This window comes from Lipophrys pholis (assembly GCF_963383615.2).
Source record: "Lipophrys pholis genome assembly, chromosome: 11".
Classification (NCBI taxonomy): domain Eukaryota; kingdom Metazoa; phylum Chordata; class Actinopteri; order Blenniiformes; family Blenniidae; genus Lipophrys; species Lipophrys pholis.
The window spans coordinates 13263898-13284382 of NC_137631.1; the positions used below are offsets into that span (position 1 = coordinate 13263898).

At 39.3% G+C, this 20485-nt stretch overlaps 3 protein-coding genes across 6 annotated transcripts; all 3 read right to left on the bottom strand.

Annotated features, from left to right (window-relative positions):
• Positions 1-539: 539 nt before the first annotated feature.
• Positions 540-4733, bottom strand: cox5aa (cytochrome c oxidase subunit 5Aa). The gene is made up of 5 exons (XM_080475439.1): positions 4551-4733; positions 3435-3551; positions 2184-2305; positions 1960-2081; positions 540-1863 (listed from the first exon to the last, which is right to left on the bottom strand). Exons 1-4 carry the CDS (start codon positions 4621-4623, stop codon positions 1968-1970), a joined length of 426 nt encoding a protein of 141 aa, XP_080331565.1. The 5' UTR covers positions 4624-4733; the 3' UTR covers positions 540-1863; positions 1960-1967.
• A 1346-nt stretch (positions 4734-6079) lies between these two features.
• Positions 6080-18590, bottom strand: LOC308116922 (protein mono-ADP-ribosyltransferase PARP6-like). Of its 4 annotated transcripts, none has more exons than XM_080475441.1 (24): positions 18357-18536; positions 18062-18177; positions 17620-17697; positions 17257-17351; positions 17106-17166; positions 15682-15772; positions 15539-15605; positions 15283-15432; positions 15052-15193; positions 14789-14920; positions 14225-14320; positions 14028-14120; positions 13815-13940; positions 12560-12625; positions 12393-12460; positions 12222-12270; positions 11969-12081; positions 11367-11439; positions 10838-10907; positions 10655-10734; positions 10464-10527; positions 10209-10293; positions 10041-10113; positions 6080-8386 (listed from the first exon to the last, which is right to left on the bottom strand). In XM_080475441.1, exons 2-24 carry the CDS (start codon positions 18062-18064, stop codon positions 8330-8332), a joined length of 1932 nt encoding a protein of 643 aa, XP_080331567.1. In that variant the 5' UTR covers positions 18065-18177; positions 18357-18536; the 3' UTR covers positions 6080-8329. The 4 variants fall into 4 exon arrangements, with proteins under 4 accessions (XP_080331567.1, XP_080331566.1, XP_080331568.1 ...); XM_080475440.1 differs by having other exon boundaries at positions 12393-12463; XM_080475442.1 differs by lacking the exon at positions 13815-13940.
• Positions 7431-8060, bottom strand: LOC308116534 (ribonuclease P protein subunit p25-like protein; the record flags this gene model as incomplete). Its single annotated transcript, XM_080474785.1, has 1 exon — positions 7431-8060. The coding sequence occupies one exon, from the start codon at positions 8058-8060 to the stop codon at positions 7431-7433; it is 630 nt and encodes a 209-aa protein (XP_080330911.1).
• Positions 18591-20485: the final 1895 nt, after the last annotated feature.

The following is a 20485-nucleotide window of genomic DNA, read 5'->3' on the forward strand; positions in this document are numbered from 1 at the left end:
TGCGGGAGAGCTTCACAGTGAAATATACCTAATAGGAGGAACTGATCACTTCTCACAGTCCAACAGTGAAATAAAGCACTCATGAAATCCGAAAGCTTTGCAGGATAATGTTTTTGACATTTTACTCTCGGGCTGCAATATTGACCAATCCCCTGTGGCAAGCCACTACACACCACAATATTAATGGCGATTAGTTGAAGGGTATGAAATTATCCCGATTGTCGCACACAGACCTTTTTGAGCCAGTTTCAGAAAATAGAAAAAACTACTGCACCCATGCCTCAAATTACTTATTAATTCTTCCAGCTCAGTTGATTATGTGCGTTTTTCCTCAGAATTTACGGAAATTTGCTCAAGTAATGTTAATTTCCTTTCTATTTTTGAAACGTAACTCTTGTGGAGGTCTGTATCACCTTTCATGAATGAAATGACACAAAAAAAAACAACTATACAATTGCACTTTCAACAGTCTACTTAATAAAAAAGCCATTTAAAGTGTTTTTTTTCCTCTCGTTATCTTTAAAAAAAATCAATTCCACGCGCAGGTTTTCTGTTTATTAAAACTGTAAATGTAATTCTACACACACTGATTTGATTGACCAGTGGCTCCACTGGGTGAATGAGTTGATTTGTCATCACAGGGTTCATGCTTTGATCCCCAATGTCACCCTATGCATGAGTTGAATCATCCTTTGGCAGAAGTTTCTGAAATTGCTCCGAGTGGTGTGTGAGCAGGTGTGTGTGTGTCTGATTAGAATTGTGAATGGGTGAATGTGACAGATCATGGGCCACAGTTGAGTAGTGGCTGAATGAATCGGACACCGCTGAAGCAGCCAAACAGCGTCTTTATATGGCACACCTGTGAGGTGGATGGATTATCTCAGGCCACATTTACGCAGACCCAGTGGCGGACCCGGCTGGTTTTCCACCCTGGGCACCCTGAGAAAGGAGGGACTATTCGGAAGCACCCTCTGTTTGCACCTAAAGGGGGGCTTGGCTGAGATTTAACTAAAGATGTAACTCTTCATTTTCCAGGATTCTGATTGGCTATCCTGGCTTCATGCTTCTTTCTACACTAGTAGTACTAGTAGATTTTTGTTTTGTAGAGGGGGAAATATCAGTTTTTCCTAAAAAAAAAACCAGGTACATGTAAACGTGGCCACAGCCAAGGAGAAGTGTGAATGCAGTATTTCAGAGAAATAGGACTTTTGTGCACATAGAAAAAAAACCTAGTTTCATTGATTTTAGCTCGTGAAAAATGGGAGCAAAAACAAAGCTGCAGAGTTTGTACTTTTGTTCAGCGTGGATATTATTTCTGTTGAGTGGCGGAGTAGAAAAAGGGTCAGTTACTGCTGGTGTAACAAACTAGTTTTGATAAGTATCTTCCTGCGTGAAAACTTCGAATTGTCTTTCATATCAAATTCCAAATATTGCAGTCCAAAACCTTTCTATAATGACTGTACACTGCTGTCATTTGGACAGGTTTATTTTAAACAGCACATAAAGTCTCCTCAAACAAAACAGGTGAAAAGCAGATTTGATACAGTAGAATGATTTTTACATTCAAGTGAAAACGCTGCTCCCTGGTGGTCAAATGTGACTCCATTCACATCCTGACAACATGCACCATGTAATGTTCTGGCACACTGTTAAAGCAATTTGAAATGCCTTCAGAACTGAAAACTATCAAAAATATTCCAGTATGCATGTGACACTCAAAAGATAACATTTTCCTTTATAATGTTCATCAATATTTTACAAGCAAAAGAACTTAAAGGACAAATTAAATATCACACGCATTAAAGGTGGGGAAAACATTTAAGTACAAGGGTTGGATATCCTGGGTGTATCCACCGGTTAGACCTGAAACAAAACCCAGAGCAAAAACATTCTGTTAGATTACCATTGTATGAGTTTGGGAAAAAAAAAAAAAAAAAACAATTGTGAGAAATGTATTACCTCTGCAGCTACACTTTGTCAATGCCGAGCTCTTCAGGTGTAGAGATGCCCAGCTCGTCTAATGTTGGCCGCAGCTCCTGGATGAGGTACGGGTAGATATCTTTATGAGGGCCGGCTTTATCCTGAGGAGATGAATGAGAAACTCCATCAATCATTAACTTAGGATCAGCACATACAAGTTTTGCTGGCAGGAAATATTCTCTGATGAGCTTTTCCTCGCTCACCTTCACAGCTTCCAAAATTCGGATGGCGCTGGCCAAGTCGTCTAATCTCCTGCAGGCTCTCAGAGCGGCTTCCAGGATCTTTGGCTCAGGCACCAAATCGTACCCAATCAATGTGTTCATCCCTGAAACATGCAATCAGAGAACAAAGAAATCAACAACTGTACAATCAGTCACATCTCATCTTTGTAATGCTCTTGAAAGTGTTTTTATCTCACATAAGGCATTGTTTTTGTTGAAATAACGTTTCTCTTCCCCATCTCCAAAATGCTGAGAAAAATCGCAGGTACTCCATGAACCTGTTGTTTTGTTACAATTATCAAGTGAACTAGATTTTGAGTTGGTCCCGCAGACCTCTTCCTGCAGGAAAAAATACTCACCGATGCATCAAATCTCTATTAATCCACGGCTGAAGAAAGACCGTAATAACTGCATGACTTACTAGACTGTGCAGTAAACATGCTCCCAGCTGTTTTCAGGAGGAAAATCTGTTTTAAATCATGTGTGAACCATTTTTGACACATTCAGAAGGCGTGACACGAATGACCATGTCAATCATTTCCTTTTATATGAGTTTATTGACCTGACAAGCTTAATGCAACCTCAATTTATAGACAGCCTACTGTTAAAACTAGACTAGTTTACACTGCAAAAAATATGTTGCTTCACCGATTGAAGTGCAGTAACAGTAAAACAATGACCAGACATTTTGATACAATTGATTGGCCAGTTTTCTACTAATTCTCCATTTTTTTTATTGGATTACCTTACATTAAAATGTCTAAAGCAACCAAGTAACATTATCAACTTCAGAACATTTTCGCTTGTGCTCTCACAAAAAGTAAAAACCAAGGAAAACATCTGTACAACCCTCAAATGCAAAGGAATAGAAAATACCATGGAAACAGACTGGAACTGAAGGTGGTAAGTGACAAATTAACTTTAGTGTTTGAAATGTGTCCTAAGCAAAATTTGAATGAATAAAATCCCCCCCCAAAAAGGTAACATGAAGCCCTTTACTGAATATTTTCACTGCTGTTTGAATGTTTGGCAGTCTCTATGTCGGCTCTTAAGTGCAACAATAAAGTAAGTTGAACACCCACTGATTTACGTACGACAGGTATCAGAGCAAATCCTTTATATTAGACAAGCATTTGTTCACCATTTGCCAAAACGACCACAGCTCTGACTACAACCTGTGGGCTACGTCTCAGCTTGTCAATGATGAAACTTCGCCATCATGCATAAACGTACCTTTTCTCAGCTCCCATGCATCAATGTCTGGTTTACTGAAATAAGTCACCCAGCGAGCGTCGAACTCTTCATCGGTCTCCTGCTTCCCATGAGAGTAGCACCTTGAGGCCAGGAGCGCTGTATGACAAAAATAGACATTCAGTTTACTGCAATAAAAACTTGCAAAGAGTACACTTACCTTGAGGGAAACTTCCTCCGCCACAATTGCAAGACTATGTATGGCAGTGCCACACCGATCATCAGACCTACAGGCCTTTCAACAACACGGCTCGGTCATCAAGGTGAATCCTTACTATCAGGTGTTTCTCAGTAGTTTTGTTTAGTAAACAAGTTTTACAAAAGTGTTTTTCTGAAGTAACTGGTCAGTCCAAAGCATTAAAGCCACCAAACGGCATTTGATGTTGTCGTGAATAATACACACACTGAGGGAGTGGTGTGAAATCTACTGCAGCTGGATCACTGCCAGCGTCCTGATATGACCCACCTGCAGTTAAACACGTAGACTCAACTCCGGAGATAATGCCTTGTGGTACTTGAGTCATCTACAAACGTGTGAAATACTCACAACTAATAAGACGTCCATGCTGTATGTATTTAACTTGTCATAAATGAGCACATGTCCTTTGCTACTTCCTTCTCCTTGAGACAGGAGTTTGCTTAGGTAGCAACAACGGAAAGAAAAAAAAAATCATGACAATGTGATAATAAATGTGCATTTCGTGATTATTATTATTATTACTTGATCAGCTGGTAAACAGACATGATGGATTTTAACTCAGACAGCCGGTGAACAACGAGCATCAGCTGCAAATCACAGGGCCGCAGTCCAAACCTTCCAACCGGGTCACGACAAGGACACAAGCCAGATACTGGGACAACCACGGAGTCCCACGGCTCTGGTTCAGCGAGTGAATGCTGATTTCAATGATTTTTTTTACACAACTCGACATTAAAACTGATATTTGTTTAGTTTGTGTTAGTGGGTTCTCCCTGCTGATCTAAAACCGGCAGTTAGCGGTAGCAATGTGCTGTCACTTTTCATTTCCGCCACAACCTGTCCTCGACTTTCAATAACTCTTGTGTTTAACACAGTGTGGTGACAGAACGGGACGTTACCTTGGCTGCCCGGTTGCGTGCGGGTTAAACTCCGGACCCCGGAGAGCGAGAGTCGGACGGCGGCTCTGAACATGTTGCAGACGCGACAACCCGGTGTGCCTGGAGGACGGAGCTAATGCTAAGGGGGTAGCAGGCAGCACGTCACGTAAGCCTCTGCCTGCTGCGCATGCGCAAGCCCAACCTGCAGATACTGAGTCCGACTGACTTCTATAATTTAAATGACACTTTATCATGTAATGCTTTTTTTTTTCTGTACGAGCTGCCTGTGATAGGAAAACGGATAAGAAACCATTCATTGTATGAGCCATGGGCGCAGCTTTGTGGGGAACAGTGAGAAGTGACAAGGTACACATGTTGAATAGAGACATCTCTATCTATACTTAAATATTTAAGAAAAATTACAATGAAGGCCTCGCAGTGGTGTAGTGATTGTAATCACCCTGGTCTCAATAAGAAGATCCTCAGTTCAAGTGGGTTATGGCTTTCTAGTTCGTCTCTGTTCTCCCTGTGTGTGTTTTTTGTTTTAATACCCTGGTTTCCACCTGCACTGCATAAACATGCGTTTGATGTCAATTTCTATCCATCCATTATCTGTCCACTTTCATCCTGTTCAGGGTTGAAGGCTGCTCCAACACACAGCAAATCTGACTTGGATTCAATGGTATAGAAAATTGAATAGATGTGTAATCAGAACTCAGAGAGACAGTAAAGTGCAGAAATGTCCAAAACAAACCAAAGAGGAGATCAGATCAGATCATGGGGAAATGGACAATATTTTTGACAAAGAAGTCATATCTAAAATTTTGGTAAAAAAAAAAAAAAAGATATTGGTTAAGTGAGAGAGGTGGAGATCAGAGGTTGACACAGAACAACAAGATACCTGACACAATAAAAAGAAAAAAATAGAAGCAGAACAAGAAGAAATATGCAGATATTTATGATGAACAATTTATGACTTTTGATGTGTCACATATTCTTTGAGGTTGCTCATTTAAGTTTTTATTTCAGTCTGGAATCTGTGGTTTATTCGGACTTAAAAACTAAATGAATAGAACAAACACACAAAGACAGAATGTAGTGTATATGCGTTAGTACACAACAAACAAAAGAGATGCATCTAAGAAGTGAGACGACAAGACAGACAGGACAAAAAGAAAAACTTGACCACGGTGGTCTTTGTTTTCCGTTTATCAGCTGTAAGACTGAAACCACCTGCTATGTCCTTCAAATTTACCCTGCTTTAAGATAAGATATAAGATATCCCTTTATTTATCTCGCATGTGGAGAAATTTGCAGTGGTACAGCAGGATAGTACAGAGAAAGAAGCACACATAGCAGGAACTAAAAAAAGCAGATAAAAATACAATATAATAGAAAAATATGCACACGGTGCCTATAACTTTTGTACTGTCATTTCTGTTTCTACGTAAGTTTCTACCGCAACATAAGTGAAGAATGTCTGTACAGCCTACGTTGGCCATATAACATCTATTCTGTTTTCTTTCCTTGACTCTTTTTTTTTTTTTTTTACCTTTGCCTGTGTTGTTATAGATTTTTGCATATTTTCTTTACATTGTAAAAAGTTTATCACTTCATTTCTTCTTGTTTTTCTTGTCTTTGTTGGTATTTTCTTCTTCATATATGCCTCTGCTGTGCTCAGGATTGAACGTTTTGCATCTCTCCTTTGGATGATACTTGGTCGACCCATTCAGTAGGTTGTTTTTTTTTGTCACTGATGTGAACCAGACACACACTTATCGTCAAGTGTTCAAACATGTCCTGGTTCCTCAGCTGGGACAAACACCACAATAGACACAATGGATGGCTATAAACTGTTGATGTTGAATGTAACAGTTAAAAAGAATTACCTTCAACTATGCCGTGTCACCAGTGAATAACTATGATGTAAATGTGATGTGTGAACAGTGAGTGAAATGTCAAACCACAAAACTAAAAACAACCCCCCCACCAAAAAAAAAAGAGGTGATTATAGTTTATCCTTTGTCCCTCTGTTGCTTTCATGAATATTAAAATAGAACATCTTAAAACTATATCAGTATTGTAAGTTAGGTTGGAAAACAGCATTCTCACTCAAAAGAAAAGAACTAGTTTCTGAAGGCTTTTTGTGAGCAACATACTCTCAGGATGAAAGGCGGTATTTTTTTCTTTCTACTAAAATGGATCAAAGTGAACTACTACTGCTTGATTCTGTTTGACTTTCACATTTTATGTACAGAAACACAGTATTGAAATGACATAAAATCCTCAATTTAGGTCAGTGAAACCAAAAATATGTCATTGAATATCATTATTCATCGTTAAGCACATGCATGCAGAAGTAGAGGACAGAATGAAGATTACAAATATATTCATTGGTGATTATATACATACAACAAAATACAAACAACAAATGCATGATCCTGTGAGTGAGTGCTAATATGGCACTGACCTACTTTGTGTAATTTATGGATGTTTTGTTTCAGAATAATTACAAATAATTAGAAATACATACCTGCAGCACTGCCAATATGTGACTGTTTCTAGTGCTGCAGATAATAGTTTATAAACATGCCTTACTGTTGATGACAAAGTATGCAAAATTACAAAACTATCACATGCAATTGGAAGTTAAAGCTACAAAATATCCTCATGTTTTCACTTCCAGGGCAGCTCAAAGCAGACACAGTGTTGAGTTATTTGTGGACTACTTTTCATTTCATCACTAGAGGCGGAGACAGATCTTCACTTTAGTAACAAAATTGCTCACGTAAACATGATATGAAAATTAAAATGCATTGGTATATTCTTATTTTTAAAAACTATTACGAACTATTAATATTCCCTTTTCTGAGATTTCAGATGATGAAATGATGTTGCACTTTAGCCATCCAGACGGAGTCTCTTGGTTGTGTCCTGAGGGGTGGGGCTGTGGGCACTCCTGAACAGACCTGTGCATCCCTCAGTGTCCTCTGCAGAAACACTGAGGATTTGTGGCGATTGGTATCCAGGCTCCTGGGGATCGAGAGGGTCTTTAGAGAGCAGGATGCAGATGGCAGGAATTGTCCTCTCCATGGTCATACCTGGTGTCCCCTGTTGTGGGCCCTCCCAGACCTCGTTTACTGTCTTGTAATAGAGTTTGGAGACTTGATGTAGACCTGCCACTTTACGTTTCAGGATCTCCACACAGGTGATGGTCTTGGTGACTCCCCTGCCTGACCCGGTAAAGACCACCTGTCTTACTGATGTCCCACTGCTGTCTCCTTCCTCCCCTTGCATGCGAGCTGATGCAAACCTCAGTAAATTGCGGATCTTGCTTCCTTCTTTCACCCGCATGTGCAGGATGTCTGCGGCAAGGCCCGGGATCGGATAGGGACGGCTGTCCTCAATGCGGCTGATTCTCCTGAAGTTCCTCTGACCAAGTTTTGAAGATGAAGATGTGACGAGGACAGAAGGACTGAATGATGTGGACTGTTGCACTGTGGTGCTGTGTGCAGCATTTGAAGGTTCCATGTAACCCCGGAGTTAACTTATGGCTTTGAAAGCAACAAAATAACACTGCAGGATGCTGCGTCTGAGCCTGCAGCTTCCGTTTTTTTGCACATCCCCCTGAGGTCTGAGGAATATTCTTGTTGTTTCAGAAAGTGAAAACTGATAAGCTGTGCAATACAAACTTGCCACTTATGTTGACGTCCTCTTTGTCTTCTATCCATGCTGCATTCCCATTTTGTCTTCAAAGCTCCGAGATGACGTCCAGCAGAACGAAGAGGGCATTTCTTCCCCTAATCCCATTGATGTGAAGGAAATGATGTCCTTGCTCTATTCAGCACTGTGGACAGCTGATGCCAACAAACACATATGAGGCTCTGAGAAAGTCATGTACAGTGGGACATAGCGCTCTTAAAGGCACATGCAACATTTTGCCTCATTTAATGTCTGTCACATTCTAGTAGTTTTTTTTTGTAAAAGGCTTAAGGGCTCAGAGATGTTATTTGTATGTCTCGTTGCTTGCATTTTATGGATGAATACACACGAGTTAATGGGATTTAACAAGGCATGCAGTTGAAACAATTCTTTGTTACATCTGAGTTAGACTTGATTGTCCCATTTTGATGACATTTTTCATTGGCAGTTTTTCAGATTTGCATCAAATTCAGTCTAAGTTACATAAAGATTGAAAGAAATATTAGCAAGGACAACTGCAATGTACAGTCAAGTGTGGTTTCTCCTGCACTATCATGAGAGAGCCATATGGTTGGAGACAAATGTCCTCCTTTGGGCTATTACAGCAACTTCACTGTTCTCTTCCCTTTAGTCCGTTGCCTGCTGAGTTGACCCAGAAAATGTGTAGTCTGAGTTCTGCCTCTTTTTCAAAGAATGTACACAAATAACTCAGAGCTATAAGACACTGATAAACACGTAAAACCAGAAAATAAGGAACTTGTAAGAAGCATGTCAATGTGTTTTCAAATTGCAAAGAAATGTTTGATATATTTGCTTTCTTGAGAGAAGAAAATCCAAAGGAAGCAGCTGCAGGGCTCATATGGAACCAGTATACTGTTATAATGGAGCATTCTGCCTCACAGGATGGTGAGCACCCCACGTTATTCACGGACTTAAACAATGAGCACAAATCTGTAGCTGCTGGTGTACTCCAGAATACACTTAGGTGTTATGAGGACTATTCATGACTGTCAATCTAATCACTATTATTGGCAATGTTCACAAACCTAATCATTAATTTCGTATTATTTTTGTAGTTCCCTTAAGCTCAGGAATATAAAAACACCCAATCTTCTTTTTTTATTAGTCGTCTTTTATCTTTAGAATGACCTCACCTGATTGTTCTTGTGTGCTACACTTGTGGCATGCGTGTTTAATGCCCTTGAAAGCAGCAGGCTCATATTGTAGTTCATAGTTCAGATACTCGAAACATAACTGTGTTATTAAGAATAGACGTTTGGAGAATATTGCATGTTTTAGTTACATCCCCACCTTGTGGTGAGATGCATGCATTTCATGGCTTTTAGAACAGAGACGAGAGGAAACCTGGTTAAAAAAAATAATATAACATGAGAGAACTGTACAGATTGTATAAATTTATTGATAAAAAAACCTCAAAATTTTGAAACATTCACCAAACATACATTTTGAAATGTATGGTGATTTCCAAAAACAATTTAAGGTGATAGTAAATTTCAAAAGCAAAAAGGCACAAAATGACACAAGAAACAATTTTGTTAGTTAACACTGTCACTAGTCATAGAAAAAAAGTAGTATTCAGCTTTGCAGTGGTTACTTCTTCTCCACAATCAAACAAATGCTGCTCAGTTCAAAGTTAGTCAGCTCAAAGTCACATCTTCAATAAACAATCTCTCTCTCTTTCTCTCTCTCTCTCTCTCTCTCTCTCTCTCGCCCTCTCTCTTGCGGTGTGTGTGTGTGTGTGTGTGTGTGTGTGTGTGTGTGTGCTCAGCATGGCTTCGAAGCAATTACTTGTAAAATTTCTCTCTGGATTCGGGCTTCCTGAGTGTCGATGTGGACGTCTCCCACCTGACCATTTTCATACCTGTGGAAGGCAAAAAGCAGAGCAGACAACCAAACTATAATCTGGAAACTTTTCAGTCCAACAGAGCCTTTTCTGCTTCTTTCTGTTTTACTTACACAAACAGGAAACGTGTGCACACATGATCCGATGTTGGACAAACCCAAATGTTTCCATGTTTCTGAAGCTCTTTTGACGTTATCACTGTTGACATATAACACATAACATTTATATAATATAAATAACTGGTGAACCACATTGTGATGCACAGGGCCAGCATGCTCTCCATGATACAGACAACGTTATTAAAACAATGTCACACCTCAAATGTCTAAAGCGTAGTATTTTGTAAATCATTGCCATCTCATATTTACCTTCACACAGTGCAATACAGTTCAGGTTGCTACTTTGCAAGAACCTGGTTTCCTCAAGCTCCTCCTAAAACACGAAGAGAACAACAACAAGAAAAAGTCATTAAAAGACAAAAGGGATTGTGGTCTTCATACAGGAGGCAAAACTTATATATACTAGATAAACTATAAACGTCGATATAAGATGAACTGACCTCTTTGATTCTGTTAATTCGGTTGTATTTCTGAATGAGTTCGCTTCTGGTTGGTATTTGGTGTTGACCTTTACCCATCTCTGATCAAAGTGGGGGGGGGGGGGGGACATACATTTTTTTTTTCTTAAAACACTACAATAAGCATTTTATGACAATGATCAAGTCCAAAGTATGTGATCTTACCTGAGTACCCAAAGGATATGCTTGACATGGGGCTCAAATAGATCCCTTTCCCATATGCTGTCCCATGAAGCTAAAACAGAAGACAGAGTTAATATTAGACGTGAATGTTTTGTTAAATTTGAGGGATATTTGCAATCACTATTGTTGCTTTTTTAAATGAATAAGTTTCCATTTGGCTGCTCCCTTTGACTTCAAGTTATGAGAACTTATACTGTAATCCCTGGCATGTTCAAGACAACCAAATATGCAAAAGGGGGCACCAGAACCACACATATTATCAGAGTATCTTTCTATCCTGCTTTCCATAGTGGTCTTCAACCTATTTTTTAGAGTAAGAGTTTTTGTTTTCAATTACTTAAGTTTTTAATGGATAGAACTAATAGAACTTTATTGTTGAGTTGCAGTACTTCAAACTGCAACTCTACCAAATGTACCACAGTTTCAGCTGTCTAAATGTGTTCAAATCTTCTAAATGTAACATTTTGGTTAATGTTCAAAGGAGTAAAACATATTCATATTCATATTTTACCTGTAACTTGGTGTAGGAAGCATTAACGAGCCCATTCCTCAAAATCGAGTGCCAGTTTTCAATGTGAGAACCGCTGAAAGGAGAGAAAAATGGTGTAAGCTTAGAAAAAGCTGTTGTGTACTGTTAGTGCTGAAGGTTTTAACAAATATGTGGATCTGTGTTATTGTTCTCATCCGTCAGTCGATCATGTTTCCCGTCATTGGCTTATCACACTCTATATACTCTCTTGTATTTGAAAGATCCCAGTTTGTCCTGGCAGTCAGCTTTATAATCATGCCAGTGGGTTCATGTCTGATTTCCACTTTGCCACTTTGTGTACTCTGCCTTCACTTATATTCAGCTGGGATTGGCTCCTACAACCCCCGACCCTGAACGTGATAAAGAGGAATATAAGATAAAAGTATGTAAATCTCATGTCGTCTGTTTATATTTCATGTTGCAGTTATTTTGTAACAGTTTCTGATTAATATCCATCTCAGTAAAGATTGCAATTAGTTTCTTTGTCTGTATCTGCGATAAGATCCTCCCCCCTTGTGTCCTGACAATGTTTATAAGTGATATGACAGTTTCCCAGAACAGTGCACAGCGTTGACTTTACTTACTGGAAAGCGAACGTGCTGCCGTGGAGCTTCCTGGCAGTTTGAAACTGAGCCTCTTTGGATGGAGGGCTGCTGATCAACAGGAACTGATGAGGCGTGTGCATGAACTTCAGTTGCTAATGTGCACCAATAAATCAAATAAATGGATTTAGAATAACAAAAATGACATTGGTAAATGCAGTAAAAGTTATAGTGTTTTGTCTGCTAGTGGAGAACTACAGCTATTTTAAAACTTGCTGCTACTTTTCTAGCATACCCTGTTGAGTGGAAGCTTGGCAATGTGAGATCTGTTGCTGGCTAAAATCCTGTTGTCAAACATACAAACACACACCTGGATATGAATCTATATCTACTGGAATCGAAGGACAATAGTTATTTATATTATGAAAACAAATGATTTGCAGCAACACAACATTATTTCTCTTACCACTGCAGTAAAGGGTGAGCAAGAGGGTCAATCTTGTCCATCTCCTTCTTAATGTTAGAGTACGAACCCTGCTATGAGAAAGTACCACTTCAGCATTCGGTCTAATCAATGCAACAGAGTATGTTTTTCAAAATTGGGAATGTAGCACTTAATCAAAGATCACTGACCTGTCCTATCCTCCGGGTTATCAAGACACTGTCCAGAGCTTTTTGCAGCCTCTCATAACTCTTTCTCTGTCAAAACAAAACAGAATATGCTTGAATCGCGGAAACGATCCACTTAAAATCAGGTCAGGAATAACCAGTGTGCAATTTCACAGGAAAGAATAGGGAAATACATATCTAGTATATACATATCCCAGTTTCGTTTCATTATTTGGACTGCAGGAGTACAAACTATATTAAAGTGCAGGAGTGTCAAACTCATTTTAGATCAGGGGCCACATACAGCCCAATATCATCCTTGGTAGGCTGGACTGGTAAAATGGAGGCATAATCTTTGAACTTTATCTTTAAAGTTTTTCCTTTGTCGTGGCGATGAGTAGAAGTTTTGAAAGAATTTATGTTTCTGCAAAATGTTATACAATTAGTACCAAAAATGACTTTTGGTAAGATGATTTTACTGATAAGTTCTGGGGCAAAAAATTCTGTGAAATGTCCAGAAAACGTCTTCTGTAGCGGTTGTATTTTAAAGCCTCTTGCATGCATGTTTTTACAAGTTCACCTTGACAAACTGTTAAAAAAAAAAAGCAATGTCTTTTTTTTGGAATTTTTTATATTTGCTTGGTCGTTTCCTGGGCCAGATTGGAGCCTCTTGCGGGTCAGTTTTGGCCCACAGGCCTTATGTTTGACACCCCCGTTGTAGTGTGTTGGATAGTGTGAGATGTTTCCCAGAATACCTGAGGTAGCATGTGATCAACAAGAGGCTAGTTAAAGCAGTTTTAACATGTTATGTGTGTTACTGACATTGTTGGCACAGTTTATGTCCACTATGCAATATCCTGTAAGTTACAGTTATTTTCTGTTTCGTAAAACTTTTGGGAGTGCCCTTCTCATTCATCATGAATAAAACTCAATTAATTAACTCTAAACTCACTCTCAGGCACTGTAGTATTTGCTTAATGTCAAATGTTGTTTGAACACCAAATACTTAATTCGTAGTTTGGTCAATTATAACATGAATGTTGTCATGAATGGCTTATTTTGTTTACATCATACCAATGCATTGATTTCTATTTAAACATTAAGTTGCAAAGCTTTGTGTTTTGTTTTGTTTTTGAATTATCTTATTAGTTTCATACATTATGTATTGCTGTTAGATCTGATGTCCTTTCACTTTTATAACCCCAGCCCAATAGTAGACCCCCCCCCCCCCTCCCTTCTGCTTTCCTCACTGCACAAATAACCGTGTCTCAGCTGATACCTTAGGACTAAAAGCCAGATTTCTAGGGTCGCATGGGTCAACAACAGATGGATATGGTTCAAATATGATGCTCTTTCGTGAAGACTGAAGAGCAGCTCTGCACATGGCGACCAACAAATCAATCACCTGAAAAAGCAGAAAATAGCTTTTGTAATGTTGAGCTCCTCACACATCGATCACTCTTACTATGCTGTATTCAGAGCCGTTACCAACCTCTGCACCAGTGGCCACTTCTTCTGTTGCTCCTGACATAACTCCAAACTTATAGAAGGAAAACACACACAGCTCCCTGGTGCAAACTGCAGGCTATAATCAGAAAGAAGAATATTGATTATGTATTCACAGTGGAACACGTTCTCATTGTGATCTGTGGAACAGTCGCCATCTGATTGTGTCGTTAGAGCTTGTACCTTCAGCATTGGGCCATTCTGAAACACATGCCGCTCATCACAGATGACACAGTATTCGTTCAGGGTTGAGATTCTCTGCTCGGCGTACCTCATCACCTGTTTACACACAGAAAAACAAACTTTTACATTTGCTTTCAGCTTTATATATGCCAAAGTATAAACTCAACTCATTTAACAATCTCACGATTTTTGATTTGTTTCTAGTTTGTTATCCACCTTCTACACTACATTTTACACAATTCAAGATTTTTACCTTCATATAGTGTGGTAATTTAACATTGAAGCAAACATTAGTGGCCAGTAAATGTTTTACAGGCTGTCTACAGATTAAGAAAAGGAAGTTATACTGTATTTCTATACTCAGTTGCTCTTATTCTTTAGAAAAAACAAACTATATCACAAGGAATTAAAGAAATTTGATTGTAACTGTGAAAAGAAAGAGAAAATATAACATACTCTACATGATTTGTTTAAACAGCAAAACTATAATCCATGCCAAATGTATAACTTTACGTATCTTTATATAATTGATTTTTCTAATTTGAATTTGGACAAAAGCTTTACCTGGACTAAGAAACCATGCTGCAGAGATGGTGGTGTCTTACAGTTGACGATGGCCTGCGAGGTGAAGAGCAGCTCTAGCAGCTGTTTGGTGCTGAGCTGTGCTGATGTCTTGACTGCTGAAACCATCACCCTCTGAAGACACAAAGACAAAACCTGGTTATTAAAGAAAACCTGCAGATTCAATCGCATCCTAAATATGTTTTGTGACACAGAGAAGTATATTTTAGAGATTATTAACAATGTAACTGAGAGGGAATCCTAACCTTTCCACTGGGTGTGTAGGTGAACAGTTCTCCAGCTGGGTTCTTGATGTTGTACGAAGTTGTATGATTTGCAAATCGGTTCATTTTCATTGCTGGTAGGACGAGCCTCCCCCTGACAGCTGGTTCCCGGAGTTGATTTGTCCTGCTCAGTCAAGAAGGTGCGATTGAAGGCATTTGAGAGTGGATCCAGTCATCAGCAAAAACATCTGTGTTATCAAAACTGCCTCTTACTTAGACAGCGGTAGCCAGATGCTAAATCTTGCACGGAACTTTTTGATGGTTCCACTCGGCCTGAACCAGCTGTGCCGCCTCTTCTGTCTCACTACCACATTGTCATTTGTCAGACGTTTCCATTCTTGAGATATGAAGGCGGTGAGAATGCTGCAACAGAGACGAGCAGCTGGTCATAAATTACACAAAGAACGTGGATGAAGCAGATCAGATCATACAGTGAGCAATATGATTATTATTAAGCATGAAGTGTTACTTTTTCAGTTGTTTGCCCACACAGAAATGGTCAGGATTAGACGGCTGGAAGACCTCGACTGAAGGGGCTGCGGTGAGAAAAGCACCACTAAATCAAATGTCCTCTGTCCACATGAAACTCTTTCAAGTTCTGGTGATGCTCACCGGGACCGTCCAGATACTGAGCTGTAGAAAAGTGCAGACGAATAACGACGGGCTCGGACTGATTAATCCTCCAGGATTTGGCTGCGTCGCCCTGTAGAAAACCAAACAATGTTTTAGTTCAGTTGAAGAAAGACTTTTAGATGCACTTGTTAAAGACACTGTAGCTCGATAATTCGGACTTGTGTTTATGTCACAATAAATGGAGTTCACAAGAACAACTGTCATGTGATGCCATGTAAGGCACTTTCAAACCATTGGGAGAAACTTGAAACATGGGTTTACGCTCTTACCCACGATGCTTTAATGACTGAGGATTGAACTGCCAATAATAGAATTGGAGGACAACTTGCCCCAACACAAGATACAGCTGGCCATATATAGCAGAAAGACTTTTGTCCATTTCATATAGACTGGAAACATTAATAAAGTCTTTGATTAGTTGTTAATGTTTTAAAATCGCAACTAACTTCTGTGCACCTGCATGAAAAGGGTTTGTGTGCATACATTGGAAACATCTTCTAATCTAGAGAACACCCTCAACTGGTCATCACCATACAGGGCAAATACAACTAAACATTCACATTCTCACCTATGTGCAGTTTCTGAGTCAACCAATTACCAATTAATGCCTGTGTTTGGACTGCAGGAGGAAACTGCAGCAACCAGAGAAAACTCCACCCATGCAAAGGAAGAACATGCCAGCTCTGCACGTTAAGGCACCAAAACCCTGGAATAATCCTCCCGGCATATGTGGAAGTATATTCAGAGAAATAAAACTGAGACTTTCTTCTAAAGGATACAAGACACTGTAAGAAAATATGATGAGACGCTAGAATCAAAGAGATAAAGTGGTTACCTCTGAAATCTCTGGAGTAACATCAGACACAGATCAAATTTAGAGTTGAGGTGAAAAACTAATGCTAAAATGGACATTTTGCATTGACCTTTCCTAAACGTTCATTCATTTATTTATTTATTTATTTATTTATTTATTTATTTATTTCAACGCATTCCTTTTTTTTCAGTCAGTACAATAAAAACCAAATAGATGTCACTTATAAATAAATATAATATTTTGTGAGAGAATTGTCAGTGGGTCAGGTCGTCACTAGATGTTTTCGTGATGCTTTTAAAATCAGTCTATCTCGTCCATATAAAATACTATTTAAGCATAGTAGAGTGTGACTGATGTGTAATATTCAGAGATGTTGTGTTAGTCTAATTGTCATTAACTTATATTGGTTTTGAAGAAATCATCATCACTTACTAGCAGCAGTTCAATGAAGGATCAAACTTGATGATCGCTTTTTTTTGATAATATAAGTCATTGAACTAAACACTATGTACTATTAAATATTTAAAATGCTCCTTTTTCAATCAGTATGTGAATTAGTTGTGTATAACAAACTGTGACATTAACTTACATCCAAAGAGTTGACATTAACATTTAAGTCAACATCCACATCATCGATGGAGCCGTACTCTCTAACGGGAGAAAAGGAAGGCACATTTTACAATTCAGGAAAAACAGCTGGACTCTCTAGACAGAAGAAGACGAGATGTTCAGACGTTCACCTGACAGACACGGCGGAGTCTGAGTATAGAGTCCTGACAGCCTGGATGTCTGTATCCAGCTGGGGGTGGTGATTCAGGTCAGTGACACAGCTCTCCTGCCAAGACAACCATTAATACACTTACTCCATGGCCGCAAACAGCTCAGCTCTGCAGGGAGGCTAAAGTTCGAAGCCGCTCATTCAGCTCCACTACAAATAGTTTGAAAGACCGTTTCATAAACAAAACTGTCAGGGACAATTTTGCTCAAACCTCAAGAATATAAATAATTCTATGTTTATTTGCTTTCAGCATGTAACTAAATATCAAACACGTCATCTGTTGACTTTGATGTTTGTATATGTAAAGAATTTAAAGAATTTTTACTTGGATTCCACACGGCGATTCTTCGGTGTCACTGTCCTCATCAGTGCAGCTCGGTGCCCACTGCTGCCACTCACAGTCCTGTCAGGTTAATGGAAAAACGCTGTCAATCATGGGAGACTCTTATTTACGCTGGTAATTTGATCCGTCTGTTCACCCAAACAAAAGTCAGTCAACCATGCTGGCAAGGCTGCCAGTGATGTCGACACATTTATGGACACAATTCTGCATCTACTGCACACACTGAAATAATTGAAATCTCTCACACTCTACATTATAGTATTTGAAAATCATTTGCTCTTGATTAAATGTTCTGACTTTTTGACCTGCAACGTGGCCAAGAGTAGATGACAAAAATCTATCATCTCCCATATAAACACATGGGGACACTGTGTGTGTGTGTGTGTGTGTGTGTGTGTGTGTGTGTGTGTGTGTGTGTACTCACCATGTATTCACTGGTTTTTCTTTTCTGTAGCAACAATCCACTATATATTCACTCTGACTGAAACAATTCAGCACTGTGCTGGAAAAGCACACATGACTTCACCAGTTTCACCATATCTGCAACATACAGGTAAAGGGATTTCACTCAGTTTAATCCTAATTCAAACAACAATTCCTGTCTTATCAAGGTTATTCACTCTGGCTTCTGTGTGATGCTGTCATATAAATGAAATGGAAAAGATGATGCAAATGTTTCCTCGACAGAGCAGAGCGTAGAGAAAGTATTGAACTCTTACCTTTGATTCAGGAGGAACTTTAACATTTCCACATATTTGTATACTGACCACAAAGCTATAATGACAACTATATTCCTCCACGTGACCAACAAAACTAAAAAAAGGAACGGCCGTAAATCCTTGTCTGACAGCTTGTTGTCTGGGTGTGGTTCTCCCCTGTCCTTCTGTTATGAACTGAACAAAGTCCCACATGGACAGCCGGACTTGGAGGTCATGTGACTGGCTGTTGACACTGAGAATAGGAGCAGCTGAACCCACTCATACAGAAATCAGTCACAGGAGGAGACCCACAGCTTTTACTGCATTACCGTCATTATCGTCATAATCATTTTTTTGTTTTTGTTTGTTTTGCACTCACAGTATCTCTATTACAATATTGATATTATGATCATCAGTAAAAGAGGAAAGATCAAATAAATACTCTAACCCAGCATCGCATTACAGTGTGCTGGAAAAACTCGACTCATGAATTAATTTCAAGAGTCAAAAAAAGAAAAGATCTCTGGTGTCAAATATGAAGGATGGGGAGATGGTTGATGTTTGCCATTTATTAGTCCTCCTGTTTCTCTGCTGTGTTGTAGCTTGACCTTAATCGTCTGTTACCCTTGTTAGCAGCCGCCTGCTGCTCTGCAGTCTGGCCAGATTAGACACTTCTTGGACCTCATACATCTGTGCAGGTCTTTTCCCAACAAAAGCTTTTCTCGGGGTAATCCACTTAGACACGAGCGGATGTTTGTAGGGATAGACACAATGTGGTGCCACTTTTAAGCCTGTGCGTCTAAAAAAAAGTGTCTACCACGGGTGCCAAACATTTAATCCCACCAACAGGATGACCTTGAAAAGTCCAAAAATAACAAAGAAGACATTCAGATTAAAAAAAAAAAAAAAAAAGTAATTACATTTTCTGATTGGTCCACCTGGAAATATTGTTATGGAATGGATGATGATGGATGGAGAATTTTATATCTATTCAGTATTTTCAGCACACTGAAGCTGTTTATTAGGTTCATATTCAATCCAGAAGAGTTTGATGCAAAAGAAAAAGAAAGTCGCTGGAGACAATTCAACTGGTTGGCCACAAGAGAGAGCTGCAGCTGAAATATTCAGAGAGAGAGAGAGAGAGAGAGAGAGAGAGAGAGAGAGAGAGAAAGAGAGAGAGAGAGAGAGAGATGGAGAGATGGAGAGAGAGAGGTTATCTGTTATTTTGTAACAGTATTAAGGTTTTCTATAAACTGAATAGTTGTATGCTGTTTATTGAGGCGCCCATCTAATATTATTATAAATCTTCTATACATAGCAATACGGACGTACATCATACAAAACTATTCTGTAGATTAACAATGGAACTGTTTTAACAATGGCCCTTTTCTGTAAAAACAGATTAAAAAAAACGAACAGAGGCATTTTTGTTCTTGTCGGGCTTAATGACAGGTCTCCCTTTCTTTCTTTCTTTTTTACCTCCAAAACATATTTACTGGCAGCATATTGTTGTCGTGTTTAGTCCTCACCCTCCATAGCAAGAATGTCCCAGGTTGGACTGTAGGTCTGGCTTGAGGGCCATATTCTCCCTCTGGTTTCCACCCACAGTCTAATGCTATTGAGGCTAATAGATGACTTAAACTGCCCGTAGATGTGAAAGTGAGTTGTGATGTGTGTGGCTGCCCTGTGATGGACTGTGAACTGTTTAGAGTGAACCCTGCCTTCATCCAGCTGTGGTGGTCTCCAGCGACTTGCAGCCATAAGCTGGATAAAGTGGTACAAAAGATGAATGGCTGGACACCTGTTCAGTCGTATGTGTGTCTTGTCAGAACATTTTGGAGCTGAATATTCTCCTTGTGCAGAAGCATCGGCATGCTGCAGTCTTGCGCATAGTCAGAGAGCCTTTTGAGCAGACTGGGGGTAATTATAGCTCGGCGTGTTAGTGGACCATACCAGGGTTTTCAAATAACCACTTATAGAATTCACATAAATATGTAACAAATTCCACTGTTTGAAATAATTATCAGACCGATTCAAAAACTATCGATTCCTACCAATGCAAACAGCACAGCACCACTTATTGTGCCTTTGCAGGAACCTGTGGGATTTCTTTTACAGGCATTTGCAAACCAATTGGCTGCCATTTCAAT